General features: G+C 40.7%; 1 protein-coding gene across 10 annotated transcripts in view; it reads left to right on the forward strand.

Annotated features, from left to right (window-relative positions):
- Positions 1-18,780, forward strand: part of senp6a (SUMO specific peptidase 6a) — a 167,892-nt gene that overhangs the window by 71,423 nt on the left and 77,689 nt on the right. For 9 of the 10 annotated variants that reach the window (XM_059648439.1, XM_059648440.1, XM_048535848.2 and 6 more), the window contains 3 exons: positions 2,321-2,344; positions 5,495-5,565; positions 6,006-6,157. In XM_059648439.1, the coding sequence (XP_059504422.1) occupies positions 2,321-2,344; positions 5,495-5,565; positions 6,006-6,157 (247 nt within the window). The remainder of the gene's footprint in view (positions 1-2,320; positions 2,345-5,494; positions 5,566-6,005; positions 6,158-18,780) is intronic. The other variant, XM_059648441.1, reaches the window with a different exon arrangement.

The raw sequence follows: 18,780 nt of genomic DNA on the forward strand, positions 1-18,780 counted from the left end.
CCTGATTGAGGTCGACAAAATCATGAGAGGTATAGACAGGGTGGATAGCAAAAAGCTTTTTCCCAGAGTGGGGGACTCAATTACTAGGGGTCATGAGTTCAGAGTGAGAGGAGGAAAGTTTTTAAGGGAGATATGCGTGGAAAGTTCTTTACGCAGAGGGTGGTGGGCGCCTGGAACGTGTTGCCAGCGGAGGTGGTAGACGCAGACACGTTAGCGTCTTTTAAGATATATTTGGACAGGTACATGGATGGGCAGGGAGCAAATGGACACAGACCGTTAGGAAATAGATGACAGGTTAGACAGAGGATCTTGATCGGCACAGGCTTGGAGGGCCAAAGGGCCTGTTCCTGTGCTGTAGGTTTCTTTGTTTCTTTGATTCACAGCATCCGCAGTTTGTTTGGTTTTTGTCCTAATTTTAGGTGCTGCTGTTCGCTTTAGAGAGCCTGAATAAAATTACCAGCAGAGGGATTGTTTGTTTTGGGGAGCATGAAAATTGCTGAAAACACACAAGCTGCTAAACATAAATCAGTTGTGTGCGTGAATTTAAGCTGATTTTTTTGAACTAGCTGAATCCTGATGAATTCTTCTAATGTATTTAGCTTTTTTCAGCATTGGTTGTTTGCAGAAGTTTTCAAAAAATGAACATTGATCAAATCCAAATGCAGAAATTTGAAGAGATTAAATAATGTTCAATGTGGGGTTTGATTTCATGCGATACCCAATTATTCATCAGCAAGTGTTTGAGATTTAAGCAAATGACCAAATGTCAGTGCTTGAAAGATTTCACCATAATTCATTTAATTATGTGGTAAACAAAAAAAGTGAATGTATAAATCAGTCAGGAAATGTAACTGTTGTTTCTCTTTTAATGTTTTTCATATTGGTTGCTTTCAACTGTTAACTGATCAGCTTGCTTTATATTAACAAAGCCAAAATTATTTTGTTCTGTGTATGTAGAGTAGTTCGAAGTCCAATGAATGAAACTGCCTTTTTTTTTGGAACATGAATTTTTTCAATTTTTTCGCTACTCATACTGCAACTCATGTTTGTTCATGAATATTTTATTCTAAATTTTGGGAGGTGGGTAAAAGATTTTTGTGGTGACTGGCAAGTGTGCCTTGCATATCATTTGAACAACATTTTCAAGTAAATCATGCAGCTATTTCAGTCACCAAATGCACCGAGTCAGTCAAGGCTGTGGTTAAACTATCTTAAGCAGAAAAGACTGTTTCAGTATAAAGTTGAAAATTGTGTGGTCTTTGCAATGATATTTATATGTTCTAAACATGCTTTTCAGTCCATATCTTCGCATGATTGAATTATAGCATCAGTTTTCAAATTACTGAAGTTCAGTCTGCCTTAATTAAATCATTGCCTCCAGGGGAATCATAATCACGTAAAATCATGGTAGTAGCATGGTAGTTCCTCAGCTGTCCAGTATTTTCAATTTGTGATTAACACTTTTATGGCATTTAAAAAAAATAGGAATTTGGACTGAGTGTTGCTCTGTGATAAAGATGTTGACAACTGTCTGTTGTGGAGGAGAGAGGGGATGGCTCAGTGGTATTATCACTGGATTGTTAATTCAGATATCCAGGTAATGTTCTAGGGGCCTGGGTTCAAATCCTGCTATGGCAAATGGTGGAATTTGGATTAGGGGGCGGGGAAATGAAATCTGGAATTAAGAGTCTGATAACCACCATGAATCCATTGTCAATTGTCAGAGAAGATTCACTAATGTCCTTTAGGAAGAGAAACTCTCATTCTTACCTGGTCTGGCCTACATGTGACTCCAAATCTAAAGTAAGGTGGTTGATTCTTAACTGCTCTCTGGGCAATTGGGGATGAGCAATAAATGCTGGCCTAGCCAGTGATGCCTTCATTCTGTGAATTTTTAAAAAAATAACCTTAGGATTCCAAGTACTTCAACCCACTCAGTGGAATAGTTAATGCCAATTGAAACTGGCAGAAGCATTTTGCTGAAAGCCTCTTGTCTATTTTTCAAATTTTACAGTGCAATCTAAAGAGATGCTGGGAATGTGATACATGGAATAAAATTCTAAACTTTTCAAAATTTGGAATTATCAAAGCATCGCCTGATTAAGCACTTATTTTGATTAGTGATATTGTTGGACTTTTCAAAATTTATGTTCAAGATAATAAGGGGCTTTTTAAGGAGCAACCTCTATATAATTGGAAATAGCATTTTATAGTTAACTTCTAAAGAAACTGAAAGATGAAACATGTAATATACTAATATTTTGCTCTGTCAAGATATAACATTAATCTGAGATTATTACCTTTTCTCATTTTCTTAAAGCAATCTTGGCTTATCTGATCTGGGGTAAGTACCGTTGATGTGTTCACATAACAGCTGTGTTTGGAATTGTGCACTTTTAGTGGCTTGATTAGTGTAAGTGCATTTTGTGCTTGCCACTTGCTTGGGATTTCATTTAAAATGTGTACAGTCAAAACATGCAAGTGTGCTGTTTCAGCTGCTCTCATGTTAGCATTTGTCTTTCAAAATGGTATTTTTCCATTTCCCACCACAGGTGTTCTGAATAACCTTGCTGATCTAACAGTTTAATCATCTTTGCCTAATTAGTATTGCATAATAAAAATTGCAAAAGTAATGCACATGTACTTGCTGTAATTCTGATGATACTGTTCACAGATCCAATCATTTTAAATTTTGATATTGCATGCTGTGCTTAATACAAACAAATTTGAAGTTCCTTTAATTTAATTTTGCTGTTCTGCTATTCACTAACAAATTTGTGCAAGCAAGATTCCTATCTGCTCCAAAGCTATAGATGAGAGTTTTATCCTGTTATAGAGTCTAGGTGTCATAAATTGAAACAGTTCTTCAGAAACAGTGTTTCATCGTGAACAGTGACTAAGCAGTTTCAGATTGATTTTAGTGCTGAGTTTGTTTGATTTTGGAAGATCGATTGCAATGTTTCAAGGAGTAATCATTAGTCCACCATTATACTGTCTGCACTTGTACAAAGTTGACTATAATTCAACACCTCTGCGTCACATTTGAGTCCTTGTATCTACTTCAATTTTGTTTCATTGTATATGTAATCTTAATTGCCAAATTACAAAAATGTAACTTGCAGTTAATTACACTGCTGTGAAAGATCTGTCACAAAATCTTCACAAAGCATTTGGTACCAAAAAGAATGAAACCGAATGCACCCCAGCAAACGGTGGCATATAAGTAACAAATGGGACAGCACCAACGCTTCACCGGAGATGATGTTACTTGGCAGGGTGACGAAATGTCTGCAATCGAACACTCCGGTTCGGTGAGCAGGAGTACGACCTGAGCTGCATATTTGTTTGTTCACCAAGAAAAGTGTTGATTCTGAATAGCTTTTTCCTATTGCTTTCTGATATGGCCGTACACCACAGAGGAATCCTTTCAACCCATTAAGTCTGTGTCAATATATCTACATTAAATCTCACTTTCTGGCATTGGCTCATAGCCTTGAATGTTATTATGTTTCAAGGGCTCATCAAAATACTGCATAAAGGTGGTATGGTCTCCTGCCTGTTCTCCCCTCCCAGGTAGTACATTCCAGACTCTCACTGCCCTTTAGGTGAAAATATTTTTCCTCCAATCCCCTCAACTTTTGCCTTTCATCTTAAAATTATGTCCCCTTGTTATTGACCCTTCTGCTCGGGGGTACAGCTATTTTATGTCCACCTTGCCCAAGTATCTCATAATCTTGTACACCAATATCAGGTCCCACTTCAGCCATCTCTGAATTATAGAAAATAAACCACATGCATCCAGCCCCTCTTAATAGCTAAAATTCTCTAACTCTGGCAACGTCTTGGCAAATGTTTTGTGTTCCCTCTAGTGCAATCTCAAACATCCTGTAGTACTACTCACTCTACTTACAGCTGTGACATAACTAAAGTTTTATACAGCTCCAACATTGCTCTCTAAACAGAAGAGAAGTTACCATTTTCAAGGTAGCAATATTTTCTCTAATTTTAATCAGCCTGTTTGGGAATGTTATGACTGACCTCACAGGACAGGTAGGAGTTGAACCTAGATCTTTTGACCAAGAGGTAAGGGCATAACCACTGCCATGAAACTCTTATTGCTACTTGTAAATATTCATCATCAATCTGTTCAAATATATTTTCAGGTTGTGTTTGAAATCAGGTCTTTATGAACCAGAGGTAGTATTACTACCCCTGCATCACAGGACCCCTTGTCTGCACTTGTATAATTTTCATTATACCATGGCATTTTTACTGAAGCTCAACTAAAATTAAACTAGAATCCATTGTTGAAAATTTTCTTCGTGCATTTTAACCTGCTAGTGTTGCATCAAATTCAAGCTTTTAAATGGATCATTGTCAATGTGAATGTGCTTTGCTTAATTTTGCTTAATGCACTTTTGCCTAAAAGTGATGCATCAGGCCTGTTATTGCTGAATAATAGGACCCATTCTTTAGTGCTTCGTTCAAAAAGCAGCTCACTATCATGTGAGGCATCATGTTAAATCTTAATTAGTTTCCGAAGAAAAATGCATAATTGCATGTGCTCATGTTTATATCTTGTAATGTCATTTAAAATAGTTTTATGCGTGATTACTTGCAGGTGCAACAAGCAGTTAAGAAAGCAAATAGTATGTTGCCCTTCTTTGCAAGAGAGTTTGAGAACAGAGGCAAAAAAAAGTCATTTGGAACTAAACAGGCCGCCCACACCTGGGGTATTGCTTGCAGTTTTGGCCTCCTTACTTGCCACAGAGGTAGTGCAGTGACAATTCACCAGACTCTTCCTTGAGGAGAAATTGGGTCAACTGTGTCTATATTTACTGGATTTTAGAAGAATGAGAGGGGATCTCATTGAAACAACGTTATTTTCTGACATGGCTGGACAGAATAGATGCAAGGCTGATTTACTTATTTTTCTAGTCCAGTTGGTCAGAACAAGGGGCCATAGTCTTGGGATAGGCCATTTCATACTAATGAGAAGAAATTTCTGCACTGATTTTGAACCTGTGGAAATATTTATCACAGAAAGCTGTGGAGGCCAAGTCACTGAATATTCTTAGGAAAATAATATAGATTTTGAGAGGTGAAAGATATCAAAATAAAGACCAAGTGCAGGAGTATGATATTGAGACAGCGGATCAGCCATGATTGTGTTGAATGGTGAAATGGGCTCAGCGGAATTCCATGAAACTTTCAGGTTGACCAAAGTAATGGTGGGTTTGATATTCTTAAAATAGTGTCTGTTTTGAATTAGCAGTGACATTTCTAGGTGAATGTGAATAGGCACTCAGTTGTGTCTGGCTTTAATGCTGTGGGTGGTGTGGATTATTGTGGATGGTGGATGCAGGAGTGCTCTTTTGTTAACAAGTGAACTAAATTAAATGTTATTATGGCTGTATAGTTGTGCAGTGGACTGAAAAGTCTATTACGTGTGAAGACCAATTTTTACATTAAAATCATTTTTATGTACTTTCAGAAAAGAATATCCAGCTGATGTTCAAAGGGTTCCAATGGACAGTATTATTTTAATGGAGTCTGATGGGAGAGGTGAGTTTGTAATTTAAAGCTGGTTCATAACTTTTTACGTTAAAATCACTTTTATGACACATGATTTAAAAAAAAATAGTTAGCTTCAGTTAGAGGTCAATTGTAGATCTGTTTGAGATACCTGACCAGTCATATGTTTTTAAACAGATGAATTCTGCCCCTAGAGTGGCTGAAATTAAAGCAGAAAAGGCTAGAAATATACACCAGACAGCTCTTGTGGAAAGAAAAAATAGCTAATATTTGAAATCTGAGAGTTCTGTTTTCTTGGACTGACTTGCACCAACTTTAAGCAATCTTGAGTGCAAATATGCTATGACATTTGCAGTAGATGTTTGTTAACTTTTGTAAGCCTACTGCAAGTTTTAATGGTCTCTTCATATTGATGAAGTATTTCTAATTTTTGAAGTTGTTTACAGAGATCAATCTTTGCCTTTTGTCAGATGTAGGCTCTCCAGAATTAGAACAGATGTACTCTGTGCCAAACATTAAAAGACATGTTTCGATGAAGCGACTGAGAGAAGGCTCAACAGCAACATTGACAGAATCAACAGCTCTTGAAGCTCCCGCTACACAAAATCCAGCATGTCCAGAGGTGGGCATTGGAGATTTTCTTAATGACTCTAGAACGATAACTGAAAAAATACATCATGAGACAACATAGTGAGGCCTGTGACTATTGAAAATGGAAGGTGCTTTGATGCACTTAACATTTCCAGTAATTTCGATGGCATTCTGGGGGAAAAGGTAGTGAAAGTTGATGTTATTAATCGTTTTATCTTGACATGTTTATCTGGGCTCCATCATTCACATGTGCTAGTAGTTGTGTCTAAATGCCAAATAATCAAGTCTGGCAGATAACACCGTTGATCATATAGAGTATTAAATGCTATGCATGGCGTAGAATCACTTGCAGAGATGACATTTTTTAATTATAGAAGCAAGTTTCTTGATTGGTATAGGAAGTGGTTCAAGAAGATGGAAATTGGGTTACAAGTCTGGTTGAAATATTCAAAACAGGTGAGACTGCACATTTACATAATTTTGAGCATAAGAATTATGATTGCGAGAAGGCCTTGTATGGCCTCTAGTTGTCTCTGGCATTCAGTAAGGTGATGATTAATTTGAATGTGGCCTAAACTTCACAATAATGTTGGTTAGGGTTCTAGCTCCCGGTGATTTAAAATATTCAGTGATCCAACCCCATCGTTCTCTGGGGAGGAGTTCCAAAGACTAAGTGGGAGATTCATGATTTTTTAATCTGTGTCTCATAGTTTTAATTTCTCCAACATGGCCAAATATGCTGTCAGTATAATACTTGACAAGTTACCTCTGATCTTGTATGTCTCGGTAAGTTGGCCTTACTTTCTTTTAAACTCTGATGGAAAGGGGGCTCAGCCTGTCCAAGTTTATCTTGTAAGGTGATCCCCTCATCTTGGGTGTCAGTCGATAGGTCAGAGAAGATTCAAATCTCTAACAAATTTACGTCCCCTCTTAAATGAGGTCAAAACTATACACCATACATGAGGTATGGCCTCCCCAATGTCCTGTACAATTGTAGCAAAATGCTCCTTGTACATTCCGTTCCATTCCATTCACAATAAAGAACAACTTTCCATTGTTTGCCTAATCGCTTGTCTATCAACGTATATTTAACATTTTATGATTCATCTACCAGGACATTCAAATGTCAGTTGGTACAATCTCTTTCCATTTAAACAATACGCTTTTTCACCATTCCTGTCAAGTTCACATTTTTCCACACTCTAATCCACTGCCAAATTTACCTGCACTCATTAAACATATTTATATATCCCTTGCAGACTGTTCTTTTTGCAATTTACTTTCCTACCTTCCTTTGTATCATCTGCAAATCTAACAACCATACATCCATGCAGAGATAGTATACCCCAAGAAAACCTTCCACATTAAACAGGTGTTCACCTGCACAGTTGCTAACGTGGTATATTGTACCCGTTGTTCCTGATGTGGCCTCCTCTACATTGGGAAAACCAAGTGGAGGCTTGGAAACCGCTTTGAGGAGCACCTATGCTCGGTTCGTGACAAATGACAACACCTCCCAGTCGCAAACCACTTCAATTGCCCAACCCATACTTTGGATGACATGTCCATCCTGGGCTGCCTCTAGTGCCGCAAAGATGCCACCCAAACGTTGGAGGAACAGCACCCCATTTTTCCGCTTAGGAACTCTGCAGCCCAATGGTCTCAGTGTGGACTTGAAAATCTCCCCACCCCTGACCTCATCCCAAGACCAGCCCAGCTTGTCCCCACCTCCCTTGACCTGTCTGTCTTCCCTCCCACTTAGCTGCCCCTTCCTCCCTCACCCACCAACCTGCATTCCAATTCCCTGCCTATACTCACCTTTACTGGCTTCATCCCTGCCTTCTCGACCTGTCTGTCTTCTCTCTACCTATCTTCTCCTTTATCCACCTTCCATCATTGCCTACCCCTCTCTATTTATTTCAGAGCCCCCTTCCCCTACCTCATTTCTGAAGAAGGATCCAGACCCAAAACGTCAACTTTGCTGCTCCTCTGATGCTGCCTGGCGTGCTGTTTTTATCCAGCTGTACATCTTACGTTAACCATACGTCCACTCTTTGTCCAAGTCACTGATATGATTCAGAAGAAATTGAGGGCAACACCCTGACATTTGACCCTGTAGCACACCACTTGTCACATCTTGCCAATCGAAAAATGACCCATTTATGCCTACCACTGCTCCATATGAGCTGACCAATCCTGTATCTATGCTCTTGTTTACATATTAAATTTCTGGCACCTTATCAAATATCTTGTGGAAATCTTAAGTATAGAAAATTCACTTCTCCTCTTATCTTTATTTCCTCAAAGAACTCTAATTTATTAGTCAACTTAATTTTCCTTTTTATAACCATGTTGCCTCCACCTGATTTGTGTTAAGATTTTTGAAGTGACCTGCTGTAATCTCATCAATAGATTCTGCCAGCTCAATCAGAACACAAGAACACAAATCAGAAATGCTAAAAGAGCACTCTCTTCACTGCTCCTGAATATCATAGAATCTCTGCAGAACCTATTCCTGTATTTCCCATGGTTAATCCATTTGGCCTGCACATCCCTGGACACTTTGGGCAGCTTAATGCGGCCATTTAATCTGCACATTAGAGTCACTGAGTAATACAGCATGGAAACAGGCCGTTTGGCCCAAACTGGTCCATGCTGACCATGGTGCCCACTCAGCTAGTTCAAATCGCCTGCGTTTGACCCATATCACTCTGAACTCTTCCGATCCATGTACCAATCCAAATGTTTTTTTTAAATGCTGCTATTATACCTGTCTCAACCACTTTCTCTGGCACCGCATTCCATATATGCACCACTCTCTCTGCATGAAGAATTTGCCCTCTGGTCCTTTTTTAAATCTTCCCCTTCTCACCTTTAAACCTATGGCCTTCTAGTTTTCAATTCCCCATCCCTGGGAAAAAACTATATGTACTCATCCTATCTATACCCCTCATGATTTTATACACCTCAAAAAGGTCAGCCCTCATTCTCTTGTGTTCCCAGGAGTGAAGTCCTGCCCTGGCCACCTCGCGCTACAACTTGGGCCTGCTAGTCCTGACAACAACCTTGTAAATCTTCTTCGTATACTTTCCAATTTAACTATGTCTTCTGCATAACTGGGTGACTAAAACTGTACACGATACTCCAAATGCAGACTCACCATTAACTTGTACGACTGTAACATAACATCCCAACTCCCAAACTCAGTGCCGCAACCGATGAAGGCCAGTATGCCAAATGCTGCCTTCACCACCCTTTCTACCAGTGAAGCCACTTTCAATGAATCATGTACCTGTACTCCAAGTCCCTCTGTTCCACAATACTCCGCAGGACCTTATCAAGATAGGACTTAAATGGTAAATGGTTTGGCTTTACAAAATGCAATCCCTCACTTAACTGTGTTGAATTGCATTTGCCGATCTTTAGCCCATTTCCCCAACTGATCAAGATCCCTGTGTAGTTTTTGATAACCTTCTTGGCTATCAATGATACCTCCTAATTTGTATTATCCACAAAGTTCGTAATCATGCCTTGTACTTTTGCATCCAGATCATTTATGTGAATAATAAATAACAAAGGTCCCAGCACCGACCCCTATGGCACACCACTAGTCAGAACCTCATGCGTTGAAATAAATACACTTAAGTCTTTTCCCTCCCTTGACTGCCGCCACCGCCCCCACCCCACCCTGGCTATCCTGAATAGTAAACTTGCTTTCGATGGCTAATGTTTTTTCTCCAACTTTTCAATGGCCACTATTTTGTTCAGAGTCCCACTGTCTTGCCAAGCTAGTTTAAACCCTCCTAGGTAATAAGCAAATCTCACTGTGAGGATATTGGATCCCCTCTGGCTCAAATGCAATGCATCCCTCTTGTACAGGTCACCTCTACCAGAAGAGATCCTAATGACCCAAGAGCTGAAAACTCTGCTCCCTACACCAACTCCTTTTACCATGCATTCGTCTGGCCTATCTTTTTATTTCTATCCTTGCTGGCATGTAGCCCTGAGAGTAATCTGGAGATCACTGCCCTTGAGTTCCTACTTTTTAACTTCTTCCCTAACTCCCTATGCTGATTTCGCAGGACTCCATCCCTTTGTGTGCATCGGCACAAATGACATAGCTAGAGGTCATTGTCTACCTGTTCATCCTCCCCCTTCAGAATGTTGTGCATCTGCTCAGAGACATCCTTGACCCTGGCACCTGGGAAGCAGCACACCATCCTGGTGTCTCTTCTGCATCCACAGAATCTTCTGTCTGTCCCCCTCACACATGTCTCCTGTCATTATCGCTGTCTGACTGCACCCTTATCCTCTGAGCCTTAGATCTGGCCACAGTGCCCATGAAAGGTCGTCGTCACCCATCGCCCCTTCCAAACAAAAAAAAAGCATGCCAAGCAATGTATCTCTTATTGAAGGCAATGGCCACGGGGGAATCCTGCACTATCTGCCTTCCCCCTTTTTACCCCTTCTGGTTGTCACCCAGCTACCTGCAGCCTGCACCTTAGGAGTGACCACTTCACTATATCTCCTGCCAGTAATATTTTATACCCTGGATGATTCTGAGTACATCCAGCTCAGCTCCATTCCAGTTCCCTAACATGGTCTGCCAGGAGCTACAGGCGGCTGCACTGATCTCCCACATCCTGCAAGAGGAGCATGCCACTGCCGTGACTGCCATCCCTACTGCCTTCAGTCTAGACAGAGAGTTAAAGAGCCCTTACCTGCGCCCCTGCTAAGCCTGTTCATTCCAACACCTCTTGAGCAAAGGCCTCAGCACTTCCACTATAACACTGGCCTGCTCAGTTAATGGCAGTTCCTTTGTACATTATTATCTTACCAGTTGACCTCCTAACAGAGCCCTTTTTTCCTTTTGGGCAGGGAAGGAGGGAGGGCATGGAAACACCAGTGCAGTGTTTCAGGTTTAACCACACCTTGACACCAAGTTCTCTCAGTTGTGATGACAGCAGTGATGTCTCTCAGAATTCTTCTGTGATGCTTTTCAGCTGCCCACTGTTTCGCTAACTAAGGTTTTTGGATTATAGGAAGAAACCAGAGCACCCAGATGAAACCCACGCAGACGCAGAATGAGCAAACTGCACACACAGTCACCCGAGTGTGGAATTGGACCCAGGCCCCTGGCCTTTGAGGCGGCAGTGCTAACCACTGAGACACTATACTGCCATAATGATCATCACTTATCCTGGATTTCATCTGTACTTGCCTGCTTCTGATTTCTGCAAAGGAATTTTTTTTTAAATCACTGTGATTTGAAAGATTAAAATCTGTAAGCTTAGTTCCCAGGAACACCTCAACTCTAGTTATTTGAGCTCAGGTTCTCACATTTCATCAATACCTATTTTTATGGCTTGCATCACATCTTTTATGGTCCTGAATATGAATCACAACCTTTATTTTTGGTTCTTTGAACTCTACTCCACCGACTTCATGTGCATGTGCAATATCTTATCCTGTCTTTACCTCTGTCTTCCATGCAATATAATTTGGTAATATAAGATAAATGGGCATGCTGTCAAAACATTTTGTCTTGTGTTCCATAGCGCAGCATTGCAAATGGACTCTGGTAGGATTGAATATTCAATGACTCAGCTGATTTTCACATGCAGCACTAGTGTCTGGTAGCGTTATGAGATACCATGGCCAATCCAGACATGCATATCTATAAGCCTGATGAGGGGACTGGAATAGTGGTCAGGAATCCTAAATGTTCACAACCCTCTGAATAAAAAATTTCTCTTCATCTCAGACCTAAATGGCATCCCACTGTTAAGTTGTGCCCCTTTGGTTCGAGACTCCCCAGCAAATGAAAACATGTTGCTTACATCTCTCTTGCCTTTCGCTTTAAGTATTATGTAAATTTCCACATAATGCATTAGCTAATCTCTCCGTTTGAGGTTATTGTTTATAGTCTCAAGGTGTAACCCATTCAGCTTGCACAAGTTCCACTTGCCCCAGAACTAGTTTCAATTCCTGAAACCTGATGCACTCCCTCCTGTACAAATTTTCCAGCCATGTATTAAATCCGTGGATCCTCCTGCTCTTACATTTAATAGAACATGACATAGGACAAAATCCTGAGGTTGCTGCTGTTGAGATTTAGCTTGTTTTCTTCCTAACTCCCTGAAATCTGCTGACAAGACTTCATCCCATTTCCTACCTATACTGTTATTACCGTTGTGCCTGATTTTTAGTTTTTCCTCCCTTCACTTTCCACCCCTCCTGACGCCACAGAAAAAAATTATGCATCTGGTCTGTGACATCCTTGACCCTGGCTCATGTCATTCTGGAATTATGTTCATTGCCACAAACACCTGTCTGATCATCTGACTTTGGGATCCTCTGCAACTATTTGCCGTTCCATCCTCCTCCTAGCTCTGTACAGCTGAGTTACACAGGGTGCCATGGTCTTCACCCTAGCTGCACTCCCCTGAGAAAGCATCGCCCTCGTATGTTTCCAAAATGGAATTTCCATTACGTGGGGGAAACTCCTACATTACCTGCCTGGTTTCTTTAGACTGCCTGGTAATCACCTAATCCCCCTCTGAATGTCTGCTTCTAATCGCCTCCCTATGCATGCAATTCATGTAGTCCCCTACCTCATGGGTACACGACAGTCACTTGAGCTACTGTTGATGTTCAAAAACCCAGATTTCAGATTTGTGCAGCCACTGACATTTCCTGCAAATGTTTACTTAGGAGATATGGAATGTCAATGACTTCATACATATCTGAGAATTGGCCTGTCAGACTTTCCACCCATAAATTCTTAAAAACTATTTATTGCCCTTAGAGAACCAATCGCTTATGTGACCTTCACCAATTTGATCTAACGCTTTCAATTTCAGTCAGGAAGTGCTGTGGAAAATCATATCGAAGGATGGCTGCCCAGAGGAATTCATCGACATCCTCTATCTCCACCACAACAAGATTTTTGTCACAGATTTAATCAATGGTAATATGATAGACTCCATCTCCATCAAGACAGGAGTCAAGCAGGGATATGTCACTGTCCCTCACCCTCTCTTCATTTTCATTGCCACCATTCTTCTTTGTCAAGACTAAGCGCCCCAGTGGTATGGACATTGAAATCCCAGAAGAAAATGACACTGACGTCACTCATAAAACTTCAGTGTATGGAAGGCTGTCATGTCTGCCCTCTCAGAAGAAAATCCTCAACCCTCACTTAACGTCCTCAGAGTCATACAAAAGAATTGATCTCAGCCTCAACCTTAAAAGGACGCATGTCCTTCACCAATCCCTCCAAAAAGATAATTGGAGAAATCCACCCAAAAGTGCAACATATCCCCCACACAAGGAGCCACCTCTCATTTTAAGTTGACATGAATGTAGAGTCAAAACCATATCTATTTCACAAGCACCACATTCAGACACCTAAAGGTGAGAGTTTTTAATGACCGCAGCATTGATGCCAAGATTCTTGTATATCATGCTGTTGTCCTTAGGACTCTTCTATATGACTCCATAATTGGACTACTTGGAGCTGGAGTATAATGCCACCTCAAGACCATCAGTGTTGCTTGAAACGGATCCTCTGCATTAACTGAGAGGATAGATGTACTATCGTCAGCCTCTTCAAAGGAACCAGTAGTACCAGCATTGAGCCCATAATCATTCAAAATCAACTCTGCTGGGCTGATTACATGCTTAAGTTGTCTGAATTCTTACCAACAATGCTAATCATCTTCATCCAGCTCAAGGAAGGCACTTGAATAAGAGAAAGGACCAAGGAAGCATTTCAAAGACTAGCCTCAAATGTCAATACCTTGGAGATCCTCGTTCAGATTAGTCCAGCCTGAAGAAGCCTCCGGTATGAACTGGTGGCTCAGTGATTAGCACTGCTGCATCTCGGTGCCAGGGACCCAGGCTCGATTCTACCCTTGGGTAACTGTCTATGCAGAGCTTCCACAATCTTTTCATGTTTGCGTGGGTTTCCTCCAGGTACTCCTGTTTCCTCCCACCGTCCAAAAACATGCTGGTTATGTGAATTCTCCATACCAAATTGCCCTGTAGGTGGGATAGCCATTAGAAATGCAGGGTTACAGGATGGATCTGGGTAGGATGCTCTTTTGGAGGGTTGGTGTGGACTTGATGGGCCGAATGTCAAGTTTCCACACTATGGGGATTCTATAGAAACAAAAATATTCTGAGAGTACCCATCAGTGAAAGGAATGCCAATGGTGTTAAGTGCAAGGACCAATTCCATCTCCTGCCAAATGTGCAATGAAGATGCAGCGTGAGAATTGCACTCATCAGCCATGCAAGGTCTCTCCGAATCCTTGACCGGTAATAAGGAATATTCTTGTTAGACAATCATACTCACTAACAAGGGACTGCTGACTTAAGAACCCAGCATTTTGCTTTAAAGATGAAAAATATTGTCCAATCCTGCTGATCAGTCACCTGCTTTCTCTGTACTCGTGATGTTGTGCCATGGTTTGTCTCAATGCAGACAAGCCTCTTGATACGTTGTTTCTTCTCCTGCCCAGTTTTTAGCTCTGGAGACTTTATTTCTCGAAATAAACCTGACCTAAAGCACCTCTTTATCATTTTGCTAAATTTCACTTTGAGTCAAATTCCCAGATATGCTGTTTGACTAGTCCAGCAATGTCCTCCTATCTCTGACCATGTGGCATTCTCTGCCCATGATCTTTGAATAGTGCCTTGTATAGAGACCTCCTGAGTCTCTTGCTTTTCTTAACTTCCTACAACAGGTAACCTGTCTGGAAGTGTGCCTAGCTGTAGTTGCTAGCTAACTGCATTTTGGAGTTTGAACAGTAGGGAATTCAGTATGGAACATCTCAATGCTGAGCATGTTGTAGACAGCGCATTCATGAAGACGATATGAAATACGAACAGGAATAGATTGTTCAGTCCTCGAGCCTGCAACTCCATATTTAGGATCATAGCTGATCGGACATTTCTCATGTCCACTTCCCTGCTCTTTCACTTGAACGATTGTAATCCCAGCAGTGATCCCTGTGGAGCCCTAGCGTTCACTGGGTGCCAACCTGAAAAACAACCCTTTATCCCAACTTGCTGCTTCCTGCCCATTAGCCAGTTCTCACCCCACACCAATATATTACCTCCAACACCATGGGCTGTTTTCTTATGACTTAACCTTTTGTGAGGTACCTTGCGAAATGCCTTCTGGGAGTACAAATACAACACTTCAACTGGTCTTCCTCTGTCGACTCTTTGAGATTTCATGGAAAAACTGTAATAAATTGACCTATAAAAACCAAAAGAACTGTGGATGATGTAAATCAGGAACAAAAGCAAAGTTGCTGGACAAGGTCGGCAGGCCTGGCAGTATCTGTGGAGGAGAAAATTGAGCCAACGCTTCGGGTCCAGTGACCCTTTCTGCTCCTATGATGCTGCTTGGCCTGCTGTGCTCATCCAGCTTCAGACTGTGTTATCTCTTCCTCAGAACTGTTTTTGTCTCTGTGTGTGTGTGTGTGTGTGTGTGTGTGTGTGTGTGTGTGTGTGTAAATTGACTAATGTCCCTTTTGTAAAGCCATGCTGATTCTGCTTGATTTAGATTGATTTTCCAAACGTGTTGCTATTATTCCTTTAACTTATTCCAACATGGATACAGCCACTAGATGTAAGGCTAATCGGCTTGTAGCTATTTGCTTTTTGCCTGCCTTTCTTTCTGAACATTGATGTCACATTGGCGGTTTTCCAATCCTCCAAAACCCAAAGATTTTTAGAAAATTACAATCAATGCAAGCACTACAAGAATAGAAATTGCTATAAAAACTCAAGAGGTCTGGCAGCATTTCTGGAGAGAAATCGGAATTAATGTTTCAGGTCAAGTGACCTTTCCTCGGTGCTCAGAAGTTCTGTGGAAGCATTACTCAACCTGAAACGTTACCTCAATTTCTCCAGAAATCCTGCCAGACTTGCTGAGCTTTTCCAGCAATTTCCTTTGTTTTTGTTTTAAATGCATCCACCTGCTCTGAATACTTATTTTGGAATCTTTGGATACAAACCCTCAGGGCCAGAGCACATGCCTACCTTTGGCCCTATCAATTTATTTACTACCACTTCTCTAGTGATTCTACTTAATTTCTCCCTCATCTTCTTTAGTATAGGCTTATTTCAGGTGTCTTCCATCTTAAAGATTAATGCAAAAATAATATTTCCTTGTCCCCCATAAGTATTTCATTAGGTTCACTTTCTAAGAAGCCTCTGTTCACTGTGACCCCTCTTCCTGTTTTTATGTATTTAAGGGAGCTGGTATAATCAGATTTTAGTGTTTGCTAGTTTGCCCTCACTTATTCTCTCTCTTATCATTTTTAGTCTTCCCTTGAATTTTGAATTTATCCCAATCTATGGGGCTATCACTGACTTTGCCTTTCTTTTATACCTTTTTCTTTCAACTTCATAATGTGCCTGCTTGGTTAGCTGTGGTTGGTTTCATTCCACATTTAGAGTCTTTCCTCCTTATTGGAATCCATTTTTCCTCCATAATGAATTACCTCCTTTAAATGCCTGCCACTGGTTGCTTACTGTCTTTCCTGCCAATCTGTCTGCACAGTACGTAATAGTTAACTCTGATATTTTCCTTGATCGAGGACAGACTGAGGGGAGACATAATTGATATGTATAAAATTGAGGGGCATAGCCAGGGCAGACAGGAAGATAATTTTTTTGCATTGGTGGGGTGAATTGGAGACCAGGAGCATAGATTAAAGGAAAGGGGCAGTACGTTTGCTGGTATGTAAGGAAAGCTTTTTTTCCTCTAGAGGATGATAGGATCCTGGAACTCACTGCATAATAGGGTGATAGAGCCAGGAATCCTCATAACATTTAAGAAATATTTAGATGTGTATTTGTGATGCCAAAGCATACAAATCTGTGCCAAGTGCTGGAAAATTGATTTTGAATAGTTACATGATTTATTTTTGATTGGTGCAGACTTGCTGGGCTGAATGGCCTTTTTTGTGCTATAGACTGTAGTTCAACACCTAATTCAGGCAAGGAATTCCAAGTGTTTGACAGATAACTGCCACATTGGAAAGCTGACTGTTTAACAGGGCTACTTTAATTTCCTGAAAAGGCATTAGTTTGAGGTCTGAATCTGACTTTTACTTTATAATTGAGCTTGCATAAAATTTACCAGTTGAATTCCCACGAGTTAAATTCCTAGATATGATTCTGCCTCACTCCAATGAAACCTGTCTGTCTGACCACTTAGATTTGTACCACTTCACAATATTATAGCAGACTAGGTGCGCTGCCATTGCTTGAATTTCTCTTTATTGAACTTATGAACATAGCAACTCATGCAGTTCATATGCTCAAATGGAGCCCAATCCTCACTACATATCCATCAGGTTTCACAAGAACAAGCGCTTTTGATGGAATGACTCCTAACCCTCCACCCCTTGCATATTCCCAATACAAAAATGCCATTTCTGAATTTGTAGTTGCATGTAAGACTTTCCTTGCATGCTTTTTAAGAGGTCCAATCCCATGCTGATGTTCACCTTTGAAATGAACAATTGAACTCCTTTTCTTCAGGGTGCAAGTTTGAGAAATTTGCGAGTTGTTTCTTATCTACAGTGTAGCACAAGCCCACAGTCACAGTCACAAGTGATGGGAATCCTTCCTGTTCTATACACCTTGTATTAAAGAGTGATCTTATTGGCAACCTCGCAAGTAAGCCTGTTGCTATTTGTGTCATATAAGCTTAATGCTGAAATTAGATGCATTGGAACTATCCTGTGGGTTACTGGTTACCCTGTACGTAGTGTGAGCTCATGAGTGGGCCTAAGGCTTTCAATCCTGAAAGGTGCCTAATCTACCTCCCATCAGCCTGGATGGTTTAAGTGTCTGAAAGATTTGAACAACAATTTGAGCGCACGATGACTATTGCGATGTATGAATTTCACTAGAATTGTGAAACCAGGGTATATAGGCCTTTTGGTCCAATGATTGGATCGTATAAACTAAAATATTCCTTCATCTGTTTGCTATTGTTGCTCTGTTTAGTGAACATAACAGCTCATACCAGGTAAAGTCAAGTGTAGGTTCTGTTTATTTAAGATTTATTACAGGGTTTCTTAGCTGTCATCATTATAAAAGTTCAGCAGTGTTGCAGGAAATCGTTCCTGCAGCTTTCTCACATCACATTCTACAAGCTGGATTTTGCGGTCACTGCTGGTGACATGTTTTGCGCCCTGGTTATTTTTTCATCAGCATACTTCTTTCTAAAGTGAAGCTGTAACATTCACAACAGAGTACTGACAGTACCGAGCTAGCTTGTCCTCATCAAACTTTGAATACAGTGCTCAACATTGGAGGTCATTCTATAATTGGACAATATATGCCAAGCAATCCTGTTTATGCTAAGAATTGTGGTAGAAATTTAAGATTATCACTACCCCTCAATGTGGCTTGCTTGTGTATGCTGGAAGCCAGATGTATTCATGCTCTGAACCTTGTCCTTTGAAAACAGAGAATTTGCCCACCTTAATGCATCTTTTTCAACTGAATAAAAGCTCGAGGACAGCCTTTTGTCTGTCCGTACTCGTATCAAATTCCTGAACCAATCATAGTCAACTTATATATTTTGAATTTAGCCTCCGCTGAGTGACACCAAGGAGAATG

This window comes from Stegostoma tigrinum, chromosome 9 (genome assembly GCF_030684315.1).
Source record: "Stegostoma tigrinum isolate sSteTig4 chromosome 9, sSteTig4.hap1, whole genome shotgun sequence".
In the NCBI taxonomy this organism is placed as follows: domain Eukaryota; kingdom Metazoa; phylum Chordata; class Chondrichthyes; order Orectolobiformes; family Stegostomatidae; genus Stegostoma; species Stegostoma tigrinum.